We start from the raw sequence: 26,486 nt of genomic DNA, 5'->3' as shown, positions 1-26,486 counted from the left end.
TCATCTTTTACTCTCTATTTTGCCTTTAATATTATGACTATTTTCCCTATTTCAACAATTTTGCAGATGGTCATTAATATTCACATACATTCATAACTCAAAAAATGAAAATCGCAGTAAATAATAAGTAACAATGAAAAATGAAATAATTTTGCTTTCATTAACTCAGTATAAAACATTCCCATGGTATGATATCTCTCCTAGTTTTAAAATAATGGATAAATTATAGATTTGTGTGAATTAAGATTCACACAAAATCAAACCTCCAAAAAAAAAAAAAAAAAAAGAAAACCAAAATTTACTTCATTTACCTACTTTTCTGGCTGGTGTTTCTTTTTTCCCCTAAGTCAAATGTTACAAACTTTTAAAATATTCTTTAACACCAAGTAGTTAAAACAATTTTTTAATTTATAGAAGTTTATATTCATATTTCATTAAATCCTGAAATACCAAAATTCACATGACATTACAAATTCACTAAGAGGAATCTATGTAAAGTTAAATTAAAATAAAGTGAAAAAAAATCAGTTTACATTTTCAGGGTTGAATACTATAAACAAACGAACAAAAAATGAATACCTAAATTTACAGCTATAGACATAATTAGAAGGCTAATATGATATGACTTTTTAATTGCAAACAGAATTTTCTGGGAGAAAAATTAATGCCTTACTAACTGTAGTTTTGAATCTATGGGGGCTACATATTACTAAATTAAGAAATATCCTATAGTGTTTATTGGACCATTTGATAATCATTCATTCTAAAATATATAATTCATATTATTAATTTTAGTTATTCTTTAGGTACTAATTCTCCCTAGGTAAATATCCATCCTTGAATAACACAGAGGAAGATATAAATTATACTGAACTTTAGTAACAGACTAAACGACCTTGACTCTGAGAGAGTAAAAACTATGTTGAAATTTCTGTCCTTAAAAAAACTTCCTCTAGTATTAATGCTTCCCCCAAATAATTTTATTATAAACAATCCTTAAAATAATAAAAAATGGTGGATTTTTACTGTTTTTAATATTAATTGATTAGGCTAAGGATTTATGTTTTAAAGGTACCCACTCTTGATTTTTTAAAATTATTCTTTAATTAAGACTATTTTCTTAACACAAAAAGGACTTTTACATTAAATCAAGAGGTGTTATATTGAATTGATGAAGCATTAGAAGGGCTGTCATTAATATCAGAAGCTAAAATAAGATACTACTCATATTACTGTTATTTATTATTTTGCTGGAAGTTCAAGTCAACACAACAGTCAACTATAGTCACAAGGGAAAGGAAACAAAAATACTACTTTTCATATGTTCTGACTGCAAAACCTAAGAGAACTACCTAAAAAAATTATTTTAACTAGTGAGTTCAGAAACAAATAAAAATAGAAAAATCAATATAGCTTTACAAATTGATCTCCAACAACAATCACTTAAAAATCATAAAGCTGCAATAGAAATCAAGAAATATTTTACAAAATTTTAAAAATGAGATTCTATATGTAATCAATATTTTTAAAACTTAATGAGGTATTTTTCATTTTTTGGTCTAGGTCTTTGAACTCTAATACGTATTTTACACTTGCAGTGTATCTCAATTTAGATGAGCCTCATTTCAAAAGGTTCAACAGCTATCAAAAGAATGAACACTGCATAGGACAGTACGAGTTTGGAAGATTCCTCTGGAAGGCTAATGAGTATAGTATTCTGTGGGTTCTTCCAAGTTTAATAGTGTTTTTTATAGTCTTGATACCTACCGAGCACCTTGGTTCTATATAAAATTCTTATTCCTTGAGTTTTCTGAAAATACTGCTCCAATACTGAATTATTTTGTATATTGCTATTGAGAAATCTGGCGCTAACCTGATTTTCTTTCCTTTTTAAGTAACTTGATTTTTTTGTATAGAGACACTGAGATTTTTCCTTTGTACTTATTTTTACCTTTAAATCTAAAATTTTTCTAGACTACGTCTTTGAGTTGACAGTTCCATGCCAATTTTTGCAAGTACATAGTAGGCCCTTTCAACGTGTAAATTCTGGTCTTCCTTTATTTCAGAGAAGTTCATAGCTCTAAATATTAGCTGTTTCATTGTTTGTTTGTTTTTTCTCTTAAAGACTCCAATTATAGGCATGCTGGATCTTTCTGCCTACCATCTATATCAATCATTTTCTCTCTGATCCTTTATTTTCACTCGTCTGCCTGTTTTCCTCAATGTTCCTTATTAAATTTTCAGTCAATTCTGTTCCTCTTTGGTACTTTGTAAATTAGTTTTAATTTTTAAAATGATCCAGCTTTTTTCTTCAATTTCTTCTAGTCAACTCTTAGTTCACACCTTCCTGGTACATATCCGCTTGGGTTCCAAGCTTCTGAATTTCTTACTTGAGGGTTTTTCTTTTCACATCTGCAAAGGCTTAAGGATGCTTAATATAGGTCATGATGCTTTGTTAGTAATACCTGCTTCGTGGTTGGTTTAGGACAAACACTTTTAATAGGTAAAATGTTTTGACTTTTTATTTTCTGCTTTGTTTCTTGTAGCATCTTTGTATGTGTACCACCTGCAATTTCCTATTCAGTGCATAGTTTTTCTTTTGCTTACTGAGCAATGATAGTTGTACGCAGTAAAAGTAAACATTTGGGATGAATAGGTAAGTTTCTAAATTCCAAATTTCCCTCTTTTGAACTTAAACCAAAGAGATTATTAGTGTGTATTCTAATTTTACAGTTTTGTTTCTGCAGAACATTCAATTTCCCCCTCTGGCTTCCTTCTTTCTCTTTACCATCAAATCTATAAGGGAGAACAATTTCATCCCCAAACGGGAACTCCCCTGATCTGTTGCCTACGGTCCTATGTACTTTTTAAGTCTCTTCCTTTTGATTTCCCAACAGCCAATGCTCTAATAAAATCTAAGACCAAATCTTAGCATTTTCTCACCAAAGTACTCGTAGGTCTTTTTATTTCTAAAGGCAATTGTAATTGTATACTATCACTCCTGGGCTCCTGCTTCAATCCATTCGCTTCTCACGTTTTAAATGTTAGTCGCTGCAGTCTTCACTGAACACTCTCAATAATGGGCTCTGAAACTGAGTAGGCTAGATTTGTATATTTATTTCTCCACTGAATAATTTGAAGTTCCGAATCTGTCTCCTAGGTAGGCTGAAGGAATAGGTTATGGTTAGTTGGTTTTACATGACCTCTTTGTTGATATGTATGAATTTTTAGAGAATCATAAAAAAATGATGTGGAAAAAAATCAAGATTTAGGTGGACGGCACTATTCTACGGCAATCCAGGAGTCTTAACTCATCAAGAATTGTCAATGTATTCTTAGTTAAATTATTTCTCTAGTCTCTTCTATTCTTCAAATACTACATTTATTTAGTAAAAACTGAACCTTTGGTAATTTATGGTTAGCACCAGTCATAAACCCTCATAAGCAATGAATACAATAACTAAAAGAGCCACATGATACAAAATTATATATGAAGGAAGTGAACAACATAATGAATTCAGCTTGCAAAGGAAACATATTACTTCTGTGGTGCATTTGATAACTTAGGATAAAAAAGTGAAATCTAGGTATTACTATGAAGGGATTAAGTGAAATAATTTTTCATTTCCACTTACACAGCAACAGGCTTTCATATTCAGTGATTGTAGATTGAACATTAAAATAGTTGATAATAAGTTTCAAAGTCTCTTACTAAAGAAATAACTTTGGTACCTGATGATAAGTCTATTCAGAAATATTAAGGGCATAAAGCAGACCAAAAGCAAATGACAACACATAATTCTTACTGCTAGAGAAGCTTCATAGAGTAACCGATATTAGTAGCTTGTGTACATAGTTGTGCTTAGAAGTATAGCCTAGAAGGGAGCCAAAGATCAATATAATGAACAAAATAAAGAACAAGGGCTAAGAAATAAGAATTCCACAGGTAGGTATTATGACATAAAGTTAGCAATGTGGAACTAGACACTAAATACTTTTCATCAAAGTAAATATTCTAATTTCAGATTATAATCATTTGTAATATACAATTTGAATATACTAAATTCCCACAGTATAAAAATTTTTAAAACATAGTTTCTTTCCTTTCAGAAATATCCTTTCTAATGATAGCTTAGTAGATTATAAAATAAAATTTTAAGTTTAGATTCCCATTACACACATTACCATCTTATCTTGTTCAGATTGGAGAATTGTTTCTTGATGAGGCGCAATTCTGGTGCAGCAGTATTTCTAGTTAAAACATCTGACACTAAGGAAAAATTATGAAACTAAAAGGTCTCTGTGTAAAAAAACAAAAACAAAAACAAAAACTAGTACAGAACCACCTAAGTTAGGTGTTTTATAATTTTACCTTTAAGAGGACAAAAATAGCAATGGAACAATCACTTTATTCAGGGAAGAACTATGGAAAATAAACACTTTACTGGTACTTTTACTTTTTTTTGTTTAAAAGCCAGATGCTAATTTTATAAAACATACCAATAAATACCTATAAAATAAATATACCAGTCGACAGCTCAACGGGAAAAAAAAGATTTATATATCACCTTCCTCTTTAATGCTAACGATTTGAAACTATTTCAAAGAAAAAGCAAAATTTAAGACAATATTAAAACCTAGCTTCTGCATATACTTGCATATTCTATAAACTCAGCAAAAAAAAAGTTGCACTTTACGTAGAATGTAATTTTTTATTAAATCCAAACTCTGATTCTGCCACAGCAAAGCAAGTCATGTGATAGGATGTTTCCTTATCCTTTAAATACCTCCTCTTGAGCATATAGGAAAGATTAAGTAAGATAACAGACCCCAGGCCAGTGATGAGAACACAGCAGGTGCTCGATCAATGGCAGATACCACTCTTAAGTAAAAGACTGAACACCTGCATGAACTCTCTCCTCCTATGTCAAATCTTTTGTGTCAATCGTCTTAGATGTAAGGACACAAATTTTTATATATATTCTTAAAAAGACATTCCTTTCATTATCTTCCTGGGAAGTCGACAGTAATAATGGTAGAGTTTATTGTGTTTATTAATATCTTTTAGTTGTTTAGTCTTAGTAGCTCATGACACATAATTTCAAGACCATTTTCAATAAATGAGTTCAATGAGTAAGTCTGCAATGGGTCTGAAATTTAATCCAACAATTACATACTTTGCAATATTTCTTGAATCTGTTCTTTAAAACGTTAATAACCTTTTGCTTCCTTTTTCCACTTATCTTCTTCATCTCTCTGTCTACCAGGAGAGGACTGAGCAATCCTCCACCAAGGACATCTCCGCCAGTCCTTTAGTTCCTGAACAAATGGTCCACTTAGAAAATTCTACTTCTTTCTGAATAGAGAAAAAAACTGGGCCATTAAAAACAAATGTTATAATAAAACAACTCTTCAAAAAAAATGAACTTGAGGAGGTGGCCAGATAGCTCAGTTGGTTAGAGCACGAACTCTGAACAACAGGGTTGCCGGTTCGATTCCCACATGGGCCAGTGGGTTGTGCCCTCCACAACTAGATTGAAGGACAATGACTTGGAACTGATGGGCCCTGGAGAAACATACTGTTCCCCAATATTCCCCAACAAAATTAAAAACAACAACAACAAATAAACAAGACTGGTTGGATAAAGTCATGTGTCTTTATTTAAAAAAAAACAATGAACTTTTGAGATACTCAATTTACTTAGACTAATTACATGATTATCTATATGTGCCTATGTAGGCACGTGTGAAAAATCAGGTCATCACACGGTGCTTTCTAATCCTTTAGACCAGTGCTATCCCAAGGAAGTTTCTGTGATCACAGAAATGGTTTATATCTGTGATCCTCAATAAGGCAGTCACTAGCCAAACAGGGATATTGAAAAGACTAAGGAAGTTAATTTTTAATTTAATTTAATTTCTGGACTTAAATAACCACATGTATCTACTACAATGGATAACACAGCCTTGGACATTCTCCATTCCTGTTCTTTTTCTTTACCACCATGAGCCTTATTCAGAAGCTCTTACTGAATTCCTGTTTTAAACAACTCTTCTCTGTTATTCCTAAGATTAAATAGCTTGACAGAGTTACAATCTCAAAAGCAAAGAGAATTACTAAAAAAGAATTTCGAAGCTGGCTTTAAAATGTGCTTTTTGATGAAGAGTGCTATAATCAATTATTCTAGATTTTCTAATCAGTTTACTAAAAAATAAAAATAAAAAAATAGACATATATCTCTTGAGTGCTTGAAACTGAAACTTTTAACAATATGTATACTTTCTCCTGAATTCTTTGTCACCTACATAAGTAGTCCCAGGATAAGATGACGGAGTAATGAAAAACAAGTATAGTGCATACCATGGCAAGACCAAGCAGAATTAAGGGAACGAATGACAATCATTCTGTACCTGTCTATTCACTGTCATAATACAGAAATTAATGAACAGAAATATGATGGATCAAATGCAATACAACGTGTCTGTCAATGAGTTGTATGTATAATCACCTGTAGCATTATTTACCATATCACCAAAGATCAAGACTTAAATTTTAAGGGATTTTTGAAGACTGCTAATGATTCTTTCCAATTAAAAGTAAGCACACACATTATTTTAAAATAAAATTATTAAAAAGGTGGCCATAAGAGGTCAGAAAAAATATTTGTTAAGTGTTTTAAGCTCCCCTTTGTTTCTCCTCCCCAATCTCCCCACAAATAAACACAGTCTTTGTTTGAAGAATAGGTGTTAAGAAAATAGGTGTTGAGCACCACTATGGCACTTATCTGTTAGGAATGAAATAATGACCTCTCTCTGGGACTGGTATTAATGTCATCACTAACAATCAATTCCTCCTTTCTTCTGCTTATCAACTTGACTTTTAGTACCTTGGGGGTGGATATGCGGGTAGGAGGGTGGAACATGTAAAACAACTTCAGTATTCAGGGATAAAATTCAAAAGAATTCAAGTTATGTGATAAACTCCATACCAATTTCAGAATGACTGCTGATTTTGTTGTTTGGCATTTGAGTAAATATAATGAAACTTACTATTTTGAGCCAGGGCTTGAAGCAGACAATCCAAGCATCCTTCTAAACTATCCTCAGTTCTGTCAACAGCTGTTATCTTCAGCTTCTTCAAGGTATCACTGAGATTATCTGCTTATAGAATTAAAAAAAGAAATCAGAAACCTCACTAACCATATGGCCATCATATGTTACATGACACAAGGTTACGACTAACAGGCAAAGGGAACTCATTATAGTGAGTTAACTTTCACATGCATTCCAAAATGGCAATGGACTGTGTACTATTACACATTTTTAAAATGAAATTTTATCCATTTAACTCAGATATGAAATATTCATTCTGTATATGTAAGATACCAAGAATATTCCACAGATTGTCACAGAACATCTTTTTCAGCATTCTTACACCTTATTTAGCTTGTTCAGGAAACCACTCAGAGTTAACTGTAAAAAACTAAAGTCCACCAAAAAAACTGGATAGCTTTGTAAATAGAATTTTGTTTCATTTTATGCTCCCTCTGTTGTAGTTTAAAGACATAAAATAACAATGAAGGTTTATAAAAGTCTCAGAATAATATGAATTAAAATAATACAAAGTCAGATAACTGTAAAACCTACTTTAACACTGCCAATTGAAAAACACTTCAAATCAAAATATTGCTTTAAGCCAAAACATGTACATTTTGGATTCTAAAACTATGCTCTCCTCCTAAATTACATGGGGATTCCTCTAGACCACAGATTATCAAAATCTCTTTACACTATTAAAAATTATTCAGGATCCCAAAGGGTTTTTTTTTAACATCAATTATTTCTTCTGATATTTAACATACTAAAATTTAAAAGTGAGACTTTTTAGCAATTCATTTAAATCAAACAATTATAAAACTATTATCTGATAACAATATTTTAATGAAAAATAACTATTTCAAAAACAAAAAAAAATTTATTGAAAAGGATGGTATTATTCTACAAATATTCATCATATCTGCCTTAACAGAAGATAAGTGGATTCTCGTATCTGGTTCTACACTCAATCTTTTGTAATTTGTTGTTTTGGTTGAGCAGATGAAGAACCTTCAGCCTCATCACATACAGATGGTGCCTATATATATATATATATATATATATATACATATATATATATATATATATGTATATATATATATGTATATATATATACATACATATTTTAAGGAAAAACCTATTAAAATTGTAATACTCAATATACACCTATAACAAAAGGTGAATACAAGTCACGTTTGACTTCTGCAATTACAAGAGGTGCTCAAAGTGGTTACCATCAGTGTCCAGACACTTCTGACACTTCTGATTACGGAAAACTATTGCTTGAGCAACACTGACCAGTGTCCACTTGTATATATTTTTTTTGGCACCCCCGGTATATACATCGTTGAAAGGAGTGTATTTCAGATAATCATAGCTAATCTTTGGTACTACACCAAAACTTAACAAGTGGTAGTTTTTTAAAGGTTAGTTGTTATGTGACATCTGAAACAATCTTAATGAACATTTCCAACTATTACATTAAAATCCATTGCTCTCTTTCACTTTGAACAGGTTATGCATGCAAGATAATTATCATCAATACATTGGTCGTTAAAAAAATTAAGTCACAGAGTTATGCATATTTTCCAAACATTGACACATTTCATTGTATTATTTCAAAATTTCACATTTGTTAATATCATCACTAATCTTATTAAAAGACTTTAAGTAATGGGAAGTGGTCAAGCTCAAGGTGATACAAGTCTTCCAAATTTCTAATTTTTTCTTAAAAACTCCAATTTTATCACCAGCAATAAATACTGTCAGTTCTTTTTCTTAAAAGACAAATTAACTTCATTCATTTGAGAAAATGTGTGCCAAATATAAAAAATGTTAGTTCTTCTGAAAAAAATGTTATTCCATTAACAAAAAGTACCTCAGTCAGCTTACAACTCAAATACCTGAACAAGTGCTTTCATCAAAACCACCACCAGATTTTGATGAACAAGTGGTTTTCATCAAAACCACCACCAGATTTTACAATGTAATGAAAGTGTTTTATAGGTACTTACCATTTCATCAAATAGCATATTTTTAATATGTACACAAATGTTAAGATTTTTAAAAATATTTACTTCCTGCTTTGTCACAGAGATTCGTAAGTGAAACTGGTGTTTTTCACTTCAAGTATATGATGGTGAAGAATACCATAACTACTAGCACAGTTTGGTGCTCCTACTACTCTAATTCACACAGACTAAAGCATGGGCCATTTTTTACCCACAACTGCTTTTGCACCCTTGTCACTGTAAATGCCAAAACAGTGAAAAAGACAAATGATGTATTATGCAAATAGTTTTGACCTCATTGACACCCCAATAGGATACCAAGGACCGCCCCCCCATTCCCCAGGATTGCTACTCCTATATTAGAATTTTAAGCATTTTCTCACTTCAAAGTAAAGTACACATTTTAACAGACTTTTGTGCATTACCAGCTCATAATAATTCTAAAACTATAATGGAATCCCCTGTTATAAAATGAGACATTATTTTCTGTGTCAACCCAGGAAAAAGTAGCCTTAAAAATGTACATCAAACACTAACACATGTTCAACCTGATGCCTAGTACAAACTATGACTAATCTAGTAATCCTATACCTACATTTTATTAAAACTCTCAGGTTATCATTCACAACCAAAGTCAGTATTTATGTCCTTAAGAGGAACTAGATAGTTTTGAGAAATTTATTTTTTTTCTAAAGAAAAAGAAAACTATATATGTATCCCTTCTATAAGCTAAAAATAACTTGTTGGCATCGTATGTCAGGTATACTTGTTAAATCTTATTAAATAGATATTAGTTGATTTTTCTGAAATAAAATGTAAATAATGTGTAATATCTAAGTTCATATTATTAAAAGTAATAAAAAGTAATCATCACGACACTGAGAAAAAAATAATATTTATAATGTTAGTCAAATTATAGCAATTTATCAAAACTACCAGTCAACAGGTAACAAAAGCAGTTGGGACTCATTTAGTACGACCTATACTGGCATCTAGGCCTTTTCTATTCTTTCCTCTCTCTCATTTGCAGTTCTCCCTCCTTGCCATCCCCTCCTCAAGTCTCAGCCTAGAGGTCACCACTCCAGAGACCATCCTTGCCCATTCTAAGTCTTCTCCTCTTCCTTAACCCTCCAGGGTCATTCTCCATCACTGCACTGATCTTCACAGCACTATCTACAATTTGTAATTATATTTTTTGTTTAACTTTTTATATATGCTGTGCCACTATACTGTATGGAGCACCTTGTCAGCTCCAGTAGTCTCCCCCTTACCTGCAGTTTCACTTTTCGGTTCATTTACTCATGGTCAACTGCAGTCCAAAGACATTAAATGGAAAATTCCCAAAATAAACCATTCATAAATTTCAAATTGCAATTTTTCTGAATAGCCTGATGAAATGTTTCACCTTCCCACTCCATCCCACCCCGGACATGAATCATCCCTTTGTCCAGCTGTCCACACTGCATGCTCCCTGTCCATTAGTCACTTAGTAGCCACCTTGATTATCAGATTGACTTTCATGGCATCACAGTGTTTTTGTGCTCAAGTAACCCTTATTTTACTTAATAATTGTCCCAAAACTGAGATATGCCAAAGAGAAGACATGAAGTGCTCCTTTAAGTGAAAAGGTGAGTACAGTACAGTAAGATGTTTTGAGAGAGAGATCATATCCATATTGGAGTATATTGTTATAATTTTCTATTTCATTATTAGTTACTGTTGTATGTATCTACTTTATAAATTAAACTTTATCATAGATATGCATGTATAGGAAAAAAACATAGTATATATACATATATAGGGTTCAGTACGATCCTTGGTGTAGGCATCCACTGGTGGTCTTGGAACATATCCCCCTCAGATATATACTGTATAGTCACTGCATTATACCTATCCCTTGGCATATAGGAGCTACACAGTAAGTATTCAATAACTGCCTAAATAAGGGAATAAATTTCTCATTTGCAGAAAGCTGTCTAGTTACCATCCTTTGTATCATACAACTTAAGAGCCCAAGTGTGCCCATAGGGAAAGGAAGGTAAATGTTACCTGTTAAGCACCTTCTATGTGTTCTATATTATTGAAAGTATAAATACAGGATCTTACATTTAAAGATAGAAAAAGATCAGTGAAGCCAATTAAACTATTTAAGACTATGTAGTACGTAACTAAAAACTACATAGAACATTCCACTTTTAAAAGATTTGTAACCAGTAAAAAATCATTCAGGCTCTCCACGGGAATAATTATATGCCTATTAATGATGTGATATCTTTTTAGGGAAAGTTTTTAAAATTCTTTATCTAGAGACAACCAAAGCTATCAGCATAATTATTACGAATTTAATATGATTTTAAGCATTTTAAATGAGCTAACAGGTTAGTGCTTAAAGAATTCTTACTGTGAATCAGTTTATCAAGTGTCAGAATGTTCTTTGTGTTAACTGGAATAGTGATTACATGAGAACATACATTTGTCAAAGCTCATCAAACTGTACATTTTAAATCTTGTACATTTTGTTTGTGTGAATTATACCTCAATTTTAAAAGAGTATGTTGGTAAATAAAATGATTGGGGAGGGAACTCCTTTCCCATTGGCCTCAAGCTTCCTTATGGAAGAATCCTATTACAGTGACACTTCTGGTCATTTCTGCCTCCTTAGTTGGCAACTGCCCACCAACCACCTCCATTTTACAGGAGAAGAATGATTTATCTGATTAGTAAGTTGAAAAAGAAGAACTGGATATGCATGGCTCCGCCCATCTTGGGTTCCGAATCTTTTTGAAGAGTCAAGAATTCTCTGTTCTTCCATATCTTTGGCTGTCCAGTTGCACCATTGCAAGATTAGTAAATATATCTAACTCAGTGTTGAAGTATTAGCAGTCCCTTTGTGACTCTACAAATGGGCCCTGTCCTCCATTTTAGACCTTATCAATTTCAAAGCAGTTATTTTTAATTCAATCTGAAGACTCATTTGCTTATATCTTCAGTGATTCTGAACTTGGGTAAAATACAGAGGGAATTATATCCCTCAAACCATGACAGTGTATCTCAATAGTGAATCTTTATCATCCAAATATTTTATGTAAATCTAGATTTCTGTATTTATATTTACTTATGATTTAAGACATTGAAATTGTTCTAATAGAAAATTTCTCAGCTTCTGGCTGGTAGTGGGGGGGCAGTAAGTATACAATGATCATTTTCATGAGAGATTCTAGTACTAAGAAGCATTAATAACCAAAATAAATATTTTTCTTAAATAAATACTCTCTTTCCTATATGACAGCATAGGATCTAGCTGGCCTTGTTAAAGAAAATATGAAGTCTTCAAAGAGTTAAAGTAAAATAGAATTGGTCATTAATTCTGCATCTCCAACTTAACCATTTCATCACTCTTCAAACCACTCTAAAAAGTCTCTAAAAATTACTCTGGCAAAGGTCTTAAATGTTATCTTGGCAAATCCAACGGATTTTTCTCAATCCCCTTACTTGTTTATCTTTATAGAAACAGATTTCTTCCTCTTTTGATACATTTTTTCTTAACTTCAAACACCAGTCTCCGAACATCTGTTCTTGGCCTTCTCTACCTGGCCCTTTAGTGTCACTGTGACCTTGGTCTTGCCCAAAGCCTCTTCTCTTCCTGCATAAACACATACATGTCCAGCAGAGTCTTAGAATGGTATTCTGGCTTTCCTTCTGTCCTTCTTTCCTTTTTCCAGCTGGACAGATAACTTCCTTTATCTATCCAGCTATCTACCTATCAATGTAAAGAATTGCCACTTTTTAGGTCTTGTTACATTTATATTGAATCTGCAACTTCTGATGACCCCAATCAGCACTCCAGCTATCATTCCAAGCATTTCCTCTTGGAAGCCTTGTTAAAGAAAGCCCTTGTACAAAGACAGCTGTATTTTCCTGCTGGAACTTTCAAACACACTCACCAAGCCCTTTCTTTTCTCTTAGAATCCGGTACACCATTAGGCACCAGAGGCTCTTTATGTTCTAATCTCTCTGTTCCATAAGCCAGAAACTCCATTTACTGGTCTAAGTGTACACTGCAACTGAAGACTTTTGGTAAGACCTAAAAGTTTATAGCTATTAGTTCTTCTCTGTTCTTAATATCAATCTAAGAAAAATAATGAGAAAAGGTAACCCTATTTTTATATTTAAATAACTAGACTATAAAAGTGCTTCAGATAATTATGATCATCAAAAAAATATACTTGACTGAGAGCAAAAACTGTCCCAAAGGGCCAGTCTCAATATAAACACGTGTCATGTTCAGATAGAAAGTCCTAAAATCCCTTAGGCTATGCATGGCAGCACAATTTTAAGAGTTTCTCTTCCTTGCAGGTATTATCTAAAAATGGTACTTTTAGTTTCAAGGTTACCGGATCTAAAAATATAGTATACACTTTAAAATAGTAATTAATTCTGTCACTTTGTAGATGGATGGAAGACAGATAGATGTTTAATATCTCTTGATAATTATACCATTATTAATGATAAAACTCATTTGGAGACAAATACTGCTAAGATCTGTTCATCCTCCTTCAAATGTCACTCAATATTTTCTAAATATATAGCCACTCAATAATAGCAATACTCTAAAAAAGAGATTAAGAATTTCTTGCCATTGAAGCAAATATAATTTTCATGTAAATAACTAGTAGCAAAGCTTTAATAATATGATTGTATATACCAAATCAAATGAAAAATTATTTTTATACTAACATGCTTTTCGAGCACCTAGAATGTAGCCAATACATGACTGGAAGCATTTCAAATTCATCTCAAAATGAATATCGTTAAGTCAATTTGAGGCAACTAGCTTAGGGAGCTGGAAATAACAACAATCTCTCCTGAATATTATATTTCACGTATCTAAATGGTTTAGTATTTGACAGATGAAACTATTTTAAAAGCTTGTCTAGTAGTGTAGGAATAAATTATTTTGGCTAGCATGACCATGGAAAGAATTGTATTTAAAAATTATAACAGTATATTGTAATCCAGTTTTCTCTCTTATTGTTTTGTTTAATGTATCTTTATAGACTTAGTACTGAACCAGGTCTAAAACCCTGAACATTTCACAAAGAAGTCTATTGAGTCTTCCATTAAACTATATTACATGTAAGAGAGAGAAAAACTTTTCTTTCTTATATATTTGTTTCATTCTTTTAATGCATTTCTTCTAGCTGAGAACTCAAAGACCAACAAAAGATTTAAGTCTCCTCTGGTTATTATCCTTCCTCCTTTTCAAATACATCTTAAATTCTCTAGTTTTCTTACAATGCTAAAATGAGTACGTGAAGATTGTTTCAGAATCTTACTGAACCTAGATCCAACTTTCCAGTTTCTATTTATCCGGGCTAGAAACTTCAGAAACATGTTCTTCCCAGAGCACACAACTACTCTTTCAAAACTATCCAGTGATTTATTATTGCCTATAGTCCAGAGTACCTTGCATGAAAACCAAGAGCCTTAGCCGACAGTATGCCCTCCTGTCTCATTACCTTCTCACACAATGTGTGAGTCAGTCCCACTAGATTGCTGGCTCTTTTCCTACACAAACCTCCATTTTAACAACTGTACTACTCAGATTCTTCCCATCTAAAATGTCTTTCTGTGCATTCTCCATCTACAGAATGACTTCTTACTCTGAAAAGCCAACTAACATACCGATTCTTACATGAAACTTTCTGTATTCTTGCAGTCAGTCAGATCAACTCCTTCCTTTTTTAGGCTCCCATATTTTGTTCATACCTCAACGATGACACCTCAACGATGATTTCATTGTTTTCTCTCCTGCTGCTGTTTCACCATCACCAAGCAATTCATGGACAGAGAAAGGAGTGTATTTTAACAATTAACAGTGCAGCCTCTGGAGTTAGTCCATCTGGGTTCAATTCCTGGCTCCACCACTTAAACTGTATAAGCCATACAACGTTCTTATGTTCTTTCTCTTCTCATATGTAAAATGAAGGTGATAATGACACCTATCTCATCAGGTTGTTGTGAGGATTAAATGAGGTGACACATGTAACGCTCTTAGAACAGGCCCTAGCACACAATGAGCAATACACCACTGTTGCCGATTGTTGATATAATAACTATCGGTAACTCTGTCATAGCTGTATCACTCACATCCACATTGTCTTGCACACAGCAAGCCTCCAACAAACAACTATGAGATAGAATTCAATGGTGCTCACTAGTTGTGACCCATTAAACAAACAACTATTTTCAATTTTATTTTTTCAATGTTATTTAATTTCTTTACACCACACACAACACTTAACTAAAATGCATAAATGTACCACTATCTTCTCCTTTTTTGCTTGGTTTTCCCTCATATCAATCTCTCCATTCATATGTCAGTGACCTAAGTTGCTTAACCTTTCATGTTTTTTTTACATACTCAAATCACCATCTGTAGATACATGCATCAAGTTTTGGAAGCTTTTTTTAACTAAAATGGGATCATAAAATACACATTTTTGCATCTTGATTTTCTTAATAACGCTTGTAAATTACTCCAAGTCAACCTGGATAGCTTTAACTCATGCCTTTAAATAACTGAGACATATTCCATTGTGTAGATATACTACAATTTATTCAACCATTCCCGTACATGTATATTTTCACTTTCTTTCGCTGTAATTTCATTTTGGCCGTTGATAACAATAGTGCAATAAACAGCTTTGTGCATGTAAACAGCTCTTTTAGTTTTATGAGATAGGCTCCCAGGAATGGGACTACTGGTATTTTAATTTTAACAGATGTTGCCTAAAGCTTTCCAAAAAAGATAAAAGATTTCACTTTTCCTCCAGCTACGAGTTAAGAGTATTCTTTTCCCAGTAACCTGACTGAAAAATACAGGTCACTCTCTATTTCCTAATAGTCTGATAAGTTTAGAGTAATATGTAATTATTTTAACACTATAAATATCAGCATTTCTTCATGTTTATTGGCCATTTGGACTTGCTTTCCTGTCAAGTGTTTATTCACATCCTTTGCCTAGTGTTCAAACATTGTATAATAGAGGCATTAGCTGTTTGTCTGTCATCCATGTAACTTTGTTTCCCCAAATTTATCAGTAATCTACTGATTTTGTTTATGTATTTTGTCCTAATTTTCTTTATAGCATCTGGATTTCCATCCATGTTTAAGACTCTCTTGAGCATTCAGCAAATGCCTCAGTTTTCTTATAATATTATGATTCATTTAGTTTTTATTTAAGTCTTTGATTCACTAAAATTATATGTGGCCTACGGTTAGGGTTTACTTTTATTTTCTTGTGTCAGGAGTAGTTTCTAATACTCTGCCTTTTTCCCGCAGAATTAAACTATGATACCACCTTTGTCTCTTATATACCGAAATGCATTTCTGAAGTCACTTCTGTTTCCAATGAGCGTTGTATATTCTTATACTAACACCATATTGATATAATTACACTGGCTCTATCTAATATCCTGGTTTCTGATAAGGCTGGTTCTGCTACTACGTATGCTCTTTTTCAACCTTTTTAGCTACTCTCTCAGATTTCTTTCTTCCATGAGATCTTTAATATCATTTCATCCAATCACTTCAAAGTGAATGAATGAACAAATGAATAAAAACACTTCTGGGTTTATAATTGGAATTATGTTAATATTTTAATTTTGGAACAATTTGAATTTTTGCACTATGAAGTGTTCTTTTTCACTAACTGTATGTATTTAACTTTGTTCTGATCTTGTTTTAGGTCTCTGAGTAAAATTTCCTATTTTACATAGATCTTGTGGTTTACTGTTAAATTTATTTCAACAAATTTTAAGAGTTTTGTCATTAGTGAGAACTGAATAATTTTTCCCATTACCATGTGTAGGTGTTTATGCCTAGCGTAGAAAAGAGCTATTTCATATAATTATTATTTAGTCATTCTCTTATTAATGAGATTATTAAGAAGTGATTTTTTTCAAGTCTCCTGAGTTTTCTACACATACAATTATATGATAAGCAAATACAGATCACGTTACCCATTTCCAAGACAAGGTGAAATGAGAAAATAGTTTCAAACTCTATTAATTCATAGCCAATTAAGTTAATTGTCTTAGGTTAAAATACAATATAGAAAACTTTCTCTTCTTGCTCTTAATGTTGTTGCATCCTCTATGACTCTGAAGGTGAAGAGATATACTACACACACACACACACACACACACATATTCACACTCACACACACACATTTACACACGCACACGTGCACACACAGACACACACACACGCATGCACGCGCACACACACACACACACTCAAAACCAGAAGAAACAGGGGCTATTTCTTGGCAAGCTAAAAAAGGTTTAAGTACAAAAGTTCATGACTCTCTCAATCACTACTGCTGCTACTACAAATCCCTGGGGTCAAAATATCAAGTAGACAACATCTCCCCAACCCCTGCCAAATAAAATAAAAAACTGAGAACTTAGAAAAAGATTTAAAATTGAATCATTTACTATTATCTTCATAATTACTATTTAGTCACAGAATAAAGAGCTTGAAAATTAAAGGGAACATGAAGCTAATGTAAATGGGCCATTTTCTTTAAATTAGTTTCCAACATTCAGTTCCAAAGAAGCATAGTCTAACAGGAATCTACCTAAATACTAAATGTTTAGTGAACACATACACACTTGACTTGGAAAAGAGATACCTGAACAGAAATGTAGCTGTTCAAAGTGTATGTGTTCCAATATTTATTTTCAAGGGCAATTCAGGCAATACTTAGAGAATTAGAAATATTTGTAATTTTTAAAGAAATAAAATAAACACATATAAACTGTTTTATTTCATGAAAGAACTCCAAAATAAGTTTCGTAAATTTTATGCTCCATCTTAATTCATTAAGTACTTTAACATGTAGTCATACCTATTCATACATATACATGGGCTTCCCTCCCAATATGAGTCTCCAGGTGGCATTGACACTAAAACCTCTATGATAATTTGCCAGTTAATTAGACGCGTACATCTATTAACTAGGTACACCTCTTTCACTCCATAAGATGATTATAATTGCATCTCACATTACTTACCCCTTCACTTGAAAAAAAAAAACTAACTTAAGAGTTCATAAAAATATAAAGGCTTAGCTGAATTTAAACAGCCCCTTCTGTATGTCAAATAGTTTGAACTATACGTCAAGGGATTGAATTCCAAAATTTAACTTTATAATCTTCTAAATCTTTTATTTTTTTGTGTTTTTCATTTTGCTAGTTTTATAGTTGTCCCAGATTCATAAAAATCTTTCAGTTTATTTCTACTGTTAGGTGGGAAATTCTTGTAGGAAAGGAAATTCTTCTAGATACTCATACTGTTCTCCATAGAGAAAATTTAATAAATCCTGGAAACCTACTTTACTTTCTGAGTTATTTGCATTTGTATCTTTTATTACAAATTATGGTGCAAACTGCCATGATTAAGAAATGTTTTTATTAAGATAAGCTATACGAAAAACAATGACTGTGCTTTACTGTAAGCTTTCTCTTTCATTATTTCAGAATTTGGATAAAAACTTTTGGACTGGTCATTTTTTTTTCATTCATTCTTAAGTGGAGCTAACGTCTACTTTAGTTTGAACCAGCAATACTGTAGTCTTGCTTGTCGTGTTTCATTAGAGGGTCAAGAGTCTGACAGATGATCTTCACAATTACAGTATTAAACCATAATGGGTAAGAGCAAGATAGTTTGTAATTTTATTTCACACAATGCCTAAAGCCCTTTTCACTAAGAGTCCAAGAATTATTTCACTGTTTTATAGTTGTCAAATATAGCTTTAGCATTGAATAACACAGATTGCTAATAAGTTAATACATCGGCCTTTTTATTAGACAGCGATTCAAACTGAGATCCAGGCTGAATTAATTCTTTGTCCCAAAATTGACCAGGAAAAAAATTGAGGTGATTTTTTTTCTCAACAATCCTCTAATGGAAAGATTTAAGATACTAATATCAAATAGGGGTCAACACCCAGCATATATAAGGCCAACTTAGAAAATTAATTTAGATAAAACAACACAGTTTGATGTCATTTGTCAAAGAATTTTAAAGAAACCCAACAATTATGCCAGAACAATGTTGGTGAAAATGTGTAATCTGCACATAAACAGCTTGTGTATGGAAGAATTGTTGGAATGATCTCTATAAACAAGAGTTCCAGAAGACACTGGAAAGTGGAAACTATATCCTTTCAAACTTCACTTCTGTACAGGTAAGCTAATTGAGTCTTAACAGAAGAGAAACTCTATAAAGATAAAAATAACTATTTGAAATGTATTTGCCCTGCTCCAGCTCACTATACCTAACATGTGCCTGCAAATCAACTGTCACGTCCTGCACAACAAAAGTTGTGGGAAGCAGGGGGGCGGCGCAGGGTTAAGATATACAGTAGCCAAGAATAGAGGGCAAGTGAGGCCAAGAGACTCCAGCCTCAAAGCACTGAGCCCCGAATTGGGCCAATGCATAGCTTTTATTAACAAATGAGTACATAAACTTTGTTAATCTCAAGATCTGTGAATCCCATACATCATAATAGGAAACTGATTCAAGCCAATCACCCTTGCCTGGAGGCAGCGGAATTGTAAGTCTCTGGATGTATGTACTTCCCCAAGGGACAAAACCTTTATGCGTAGGAATAGATGGAGCGCTGATGTTATCACATTATTGAATCTCTTCCCAAACAGAATGTGGGAAGGAATGCAGCCACAGAGGCAGAAGCTCTCCTTACCCGGGGGAATGAGGGGGTCTGTGCCCACCTCTATCAATCCCATGAGTTCTCCAGATGGCCCCCAAGTGACTGTGCCTGGCTTAGGTTGCTCCTTCCTTGGGGAGTCTTACCCGTCATTGACTAACCAGCCATCCTTTGGGGCCAAACAGGGAGACATAAGGTGTAAGCACAAAGGTGAAGCAAAGTCCCTGAAAGGGTCTGTCTCACAGACTCTCCTTTCTTTAAGGGCAGGCACGAGGGGACAGATGGGTAGGCTGCTGCGTGGCAACAACCAACCTAGGCAAATATTAAGGAATACATTAAGAAGTTTTAAACCCTAATAAACATATTGCCTGAACTATCATTTATGAACCCACAAAGGAAATATTTTTCCAGGATACTGCTACAGAGAGCAAAAAGAGGCTTTAGGGTGAAGATAAAACAAAAGAGAATTTAGATAAAGATTAAATAAATGAAACAGAAAGCATAATAAGATCCTTACTTAAAGCTATGATGGCACCCTGAGTTTAAAAGAAATAAAATTCAAGCAATAGGATGAAGAAACAGTAACTCAGTTATTAACTTATTTGTCTCTCAACTCCAAATTCACTCTTCTTGCCTGATCTATAAAAATGAATCTGGGCCCTTTACATACTTGTTCTCTGCCAGGTGCTATGACAGAAGCTGTGTGGAGAACAATGGGTAGCACTGAAAAAGGAAGATGCTCTCCTTCCTGCTCTGCCTGCATGATTGTCTCCAATGCCAAGTGTCTCCAAGTCATAGCTTTCACCACATATTTTCTCCAGCTCTCAACTCACACGGCAGCAATGTGTCCAAGAGCCCCAGGCAACTTCAGTCTGCACCCCAGCTCAGGTCAGTGCTTCCCACACCATCTCCTCCGCCCTGGAAGTGCGTGTGCAGGAGGTCCTGTGGAGCTGGCCACCCAGAGCCACTATACTGCAAACTGTACACAGAAGTGTGCTGAGTTCCTGCAGAAGTGGGCCTCGCCAGCTCCCAGCCCTGGCAGTGCCTGCAGTGGTGCCCCACATTCCTCTGCATGCACACCTGTCTGTGTGCCCACCCATCCACCACAGCTTGTTGCTCTCCAAAGAGTTGTTCCTGCAGGTCTGTGATTGTGGATCAGCTCTGGCCCAGGCAACCAGGGAACTTCTATGCCTTCCAGAGGGCTGAAACTGTATCTTTTCATGAGAACCCACCTTTCCCAGGAAGTTTCTCCTTCCTTGGATACACTCCCTCAGGACAATAGTACCCTTTAGAGTTTGTTGTTTACCATTAAAGTTACTCTCCTACTATTGCTTAATAATTTTTTACATCAAACGTCCCCTATTTAAATTATTGTGTGTTGGGAAACAATTTTACCTAGATTTCTTGGTATTCCTGCATAGTTGGGGCCTTCTGAGCAAAGAAAATTGAAAAACTATGATAAATGTAAGTCTCGCTCCCTTGAGACATTTCTAAGATGCTAAAAAATCCCCTCTTCTTTCTAGAGATTTGCTTTTAGCTTACATCTAGGGTAACAGACCTAGATATGCCTTTCCCTCCTCCCCAGGGAGGATACGTTTAATTCCAGAGTAAAGATAATGGGTGTGTGTGCCTGTGTATCTTGGGAAGGCAGTTGTGCCAGCAACCTTTTATTAGCTCTCAGTGTCATAATTTTAAGATTTCTCTCCTGTGGTGCAACCCTGCTACAGTGCAGGGTAACCAGATTAAAATGTACTATGAGTAATAAACTCTGCTCTATGATCTATGGACTTCGTGCTGCCTGTCACAATATCTATGTACACATACAAACGTGGCTGGTCTTCTGATTGGACTCAGACTGATACAGATACATAAACAGCCTTCTTAGAAAAATGAGGAGTTCCGTGAGAAAATACTAAAAATATTAGCTCTTTTACTGAACAATATCACAAACTCTCAGATCATGAATGCTATGTATAAGGTGAATAATAGGTTAAGAAGATAATCTCAAACTCCTATTCATCCAACAATACAAACTGAATGCCTACTGAGCACCAAACACTATACTAGGCACTACAGATACAAAGATGAACACAATGCAATTCTCAAAGTATGGAAAACATCTTTCAGATTTAATTTTATTTCAGTGGGAATTACCTTTACATATCCTAGTTCATTCCCAGAAGTAATAAATGTTAATATTTTCTTGTGTTTTCTTCATAAAGCATTGTGTGACTATATGTGATTGATTATATTTACACACACACATACATAGACACACTAAAACATAAGCAATCCAAATGTTACTACAGTACTAATTTTCTCACGGTAATAACCTTGATAAAAAGTATCCATTATTATTAGAATTATTGTATTATTTTAGAAAATCATAATAACCACTATGCAACTGAAATCCCATGGTAATTGTATGACAAAGTATTATATCATTCAGTGGTAATAAACTTAGAAAACCCACTGTCTTCCAAAAAGTGACAGGAGAGATATTCAAAATAATTTTGCCAAATATACTTATATGAGGTTATTATAAGACTCATATTAAAATTTATATCAAGAATAACAGCTACTGGAGAGACTAGTACAGGTATTCCTTTCTGACTAGCAGGTTTTATTGGGCTACTGTGTTTTTAAAAATACGTTAGTTTTAATGGTAACTGTCCTTCTTATAATCATACTTATTCTTATATTATTATTGTTATTATGATACTGATTGCCATTTTTTATTAGTCAAACATGTAAAGTTTACCACACAGCTATAGTGAAACCTACAGCCTTAGCCTTGTTTAAACGTGCTTATTTCTTTTCTGGCAGCTAAGACAGTCAATGAATATTTCTTCAAGGGAATTCATGTCACGTGAAGAACAACTAAAGAAACCATAGGAGAATGCTACAAAATTCTCGGTTAGGCTATCTTCATTTGAAATGAAAGAAAAATTCTGTAAACATTTATTCCGCAGTTAGTTCCCACTTTGATGAGTTTTAATAGTAATCTGTTTCTTAGTGAGACAATGTATCAGGTTTTATAACTGTTCCAATTATTATTGTTGTATAACAAACCACCCCAGACTTACTGACACAAAACAAAAGCCATTTTATTGTGCTCACATTCTCTGAACCAGGAATTCACAAAGGGCACACTTAGGATGGTTTGTCTCTGCTCCACCAGGTCTGGAGGATCGATGCTGAGTTTCCATGTCTAGGGGTGTGTCTGGGAGTGATTCAGTGGCCGGGCCTGGCATCATCTGAATCATCTGATGGTTCATTCACTCACACGTTTGGTGAATGGCCTGGAAGGACCTGAAGGCTAGGACTGCCCACCTGAGACCCGAGGCCTCTCCACGTGGCTTGCTTTCCTCACAGCATGGCAGCTGCAGGTCTCAGGCTTCCCAACGCTCTAATCAGACCAGTGTTCCAACAAACAGGGTGGAAGCAGCATTGCCTTTTAAGACTGAGTCTAAGAAATCACACAGCATCACTTCTGTGGCATTCTATTGGTTACCAGTAAGTCATAAGTGTGCTCAGATTCAACAGGAAGAGACTCCCCAACTCTCAATGGGAAGTAGCAAGTCCTAGAAGAATATGTGGGGCAGGAGATCTTGCTGTGGCCGTCTTTGGACAATATAATCTGCTATAACTTCACACTCACTACATGATTTGTTTAAAATAATATAACAAATAGCACTATATCCTTCGATTGGTTTTAAACCCTGAATACAGGATAAAGTTTCCCCAAAATGATTGTCCTTTTAGCCTTGGAAATAGAAACTAAAATTTATATGGATATTATTTTATGTAATATTTATACCTACCTTGTAAAACAAGTGCTATTATTACCTGTATTTTAATAGATGAGAAAGTTGAATTCAGAAGTTGAATAACTTACCCAGAAAGATAAGTTCCAAAGTTAGGATAAATCCAGACATTTGTGTCTTCAAAGTCCAGGCTGTTTCCACTGAACAGGCAGTCTGCACAGTACTGTCTTAAATAAAACTCAGGCCAATCTCATGCATATCAGAACTGTGCAAAGCAAAGACTGCCTGTATCTTGCTTTATATAGATATAAGCTCTTCAAGAATGAATTTATAAACCAACCATGTTAGTTGTACTAGCTTAACAACGGTCCATAGATCTGAATATGTTACAAAAAAAAAAAAAAAAAAGAAAATCACAGTGAAATGTACCAGGGAGCAGTCTCTGCAATAGTATCTCGAGGGTAGTACGACGCTAGGTCCATACCCTAGGTTCAGTAAGTGTTTAATTGATTAAGTAAGTGAATTCTAAGGAAATTTTCCAGATCACTATATATAATAAGCACTTGTATACTTCAGAGAAGCTACACTAGGTACTGAAAAAATAAATATAATATATCCTGTCATTTAAATTCTTAAAGGTCTGTATTTTCTCTTTCGAGAATTATGGCCTTATCTGTTTCTATTATTCATTTCTTTTATTTTACATTATTTCTTTGTCTACCAGTTAGAGGTTAAGCTTTTCAAAAGCAAAAAATGTGAGTACTTGAACTACTTATTTTTTCACTTTCTGTGACGCCTAATATGGTAGTCTTATGTTTGATTTGACGGATGGTGCTTTGTACAAACCACATGAAAGCCAGAAACGTGACCCAGTGGACAGTTATTGTTTCTTGGAGCTTAGCATCACCGTCTCCCAAAATGCATTCTTGCAACTAAAAGGAAGTTAATCAGCTCATATAAATTGTCTGTTTTTGCTCTAAATAATTTCATTTTTGAGGCCAAATATCTTACAGTTTTAAAGATAAACCAACATCTGTATTTCTGTGGAGCATTAATATATCAACGTAAGTTTTGTTTTTTTTGTAATGATCAGTCTCATCTTTTATATTGGATTTACCTGAGTAATCTTCAAGGGGAATATTTTTCAGAAGAGTTAAAGAGAACAGTTTTTAATAAACCTTGACAAATTTCTTTTCAAAACAATCTTAGATGGTGGGAGTTTCTCAGTTTTGAACGCAATTCTTTTGTTAAAGTATAATGATTCCTGATTTGTTTGTATTTTCTGACTATGAAAAACAAAACCTCCACCCATAAATTGGGGAACTTACCAGTTATTTGAAATTATTTGTTAAATTTTATATGATTCTTTTTAATTTTAAAAATAATTTTGTGTTTTAAATAATTTAAATTATAGGATTTATATAATTCTTTTAAATAATTTTATATAATTCTTGTATGTTAGAAAATGCTTTTACAGAATAGTACTCCTGAAATCTGTTACTTTACTAACAATTGTCACCCCAATAAACTTTAATTTAAAAAAAAGAAAAAAAGGAAAGTGCTTTGTAATATATAAGAAAATACAATTTTATACAAACAATCCAGCAGCCCTACTTCACCTTGATGACTTTCTAAAATGCTATGCCATCATTTTCCCTTAAAAGTGTATTTAATGCTTGAGGGCCCCCCAAAAAAAAATAAGAAAGGAAAAATACAATAGATACTGGTTTGGTGGCCAGTAAGTCTTAACAGGTAACTGAGCTTGAAGGCTTCCGTATTATCAGTTATATTAATTCCCTATGAAATGGGGTCTCCCCATCTTCCCCCTCCTTCCATTTTATTTGAATTCTACTTTTTGGGCCTCGGGTCTCAGGTGGGCAGTCCTAGCCTTCAGATCCTTCCAGGCCATGCACCAAACGTGTGAGTGAATGAACCATCAGATGATTCAGATGATGCCAGGCCCGGCCACTGAATCACTCCCAGAGACACGCCTAGACATGGAAACTCAGCATCGATCCTCCAGACCTGGTGGAGCAGAGACAAGCCATCCTCAGTGTGCCCTTTGTGAATTCCTGGTTCAGAATAATGTTGTTAAATTAGGAGTAGAAGACTGACTTAAATCTGTAGTGACTCTATGACAGGAACAAACAAGTATTTACTGAAATCCAACAAGAAATATGAAACACTGAGTGACTAAAATTATATTACTGGATGTGTTATGGGAGTCCAAGAAGTGAGAAGTATCCTGAGAAATAAGATGTCAGTATGAGAGGTCAGAAGTAGTGTTCCTAGAGAATGATGAAGAGGAGAAACGAAGTTATTTTGGAAGGAGGAATAACATGAACAAAGGAGTACGGGTACTATCACTGATGAAGAATATATAGGGGACAGTGAGATTATCAAGGGGAGACGTACTACAGGGCAGTGAGAAATACAGGGAGGTAGCAGATTTCTATGGATCTTGAAAGCTAAGCAGAGTTTAGACTTCATATGATAGCAAGTTGAAGCAATACTAGATTCTTGAATAGGAGAGCGAAGTAATCAGTGCTGCATCATTTTAAAAAGGATTAGTCTGGTCATAGTATGCTAAGAAGACTGGTGAGCAGAGTCTAGCATCAGAGAGGCCAACTAAGAAATGGTCTCAATAGAACAGGAGTGAGGAGATGAGGTCCTAGACTCTGGTAATAGAAGAGTTTTCCACTAACCTATTTACTTGAATAAATCCTTGGCATTAGCTGTTCACATGTGTATGTGTGTACGTGTGCATGCACGCTTGCTTGCTTGCTCTTTCATTGGGGATGGCCTGGTATGATGAAAAGAACCCTAGCATATGAGGTAGAAAATCAAGATTCTAGATCTGACACACTACCCCTAACT

The 26,486-nt window shown here is 34.0% G+C and overlaps 1 protein-coding gene across 6 annotated transcripts in view; it reads right to left on the bottom strand.

The window, feature by feature from the left end:
• RAP1GDS1 (Rap1 GTPase-GDP dissociation stimulator 1) overlaps positions 1 to 26,486 on the bottom strand; it is a 124,985-nt gene that overhangs the window by 88,322 nt on the left and 10,177 nt on the right. For 4 of the 6 annotated variants that reach the window (XM_081078625.1, XM_081078621.1, XM_081078622.1 and 1 more), the window contains exon 2: positions 7,051 to 7,161. In XM_081078625.1, the coding sequence (XP_080934751.1) occupies positions 7,051 to 7,161 (111 nt within the window). The remainder of the gene's footprint in view (positions 1 to 7,050; positions 7,162 to 26,486) is intronic. The other 2 variants (XM_081078623.1, XM_081078620.1) reach the window with 1 other exon arrangement.

Source organism: Rhinolophus hipposideros (assembly GCF_964194185.1).
Source record: "Rhinolophus hipposideros genome assembly, chromosome: 1".
NCBI classification, from domain to species: Eukaryota; Metazoa; Chordata; class Mammalia; order Chiroptera; family Rhinolophidae; genus Rhinolophus; species Rhinolophus hipposideros.
Note: the sequence above shows the minus strand (reverse complement) of the source record. Positions and strands in the feature narration are given on the sequence as shown.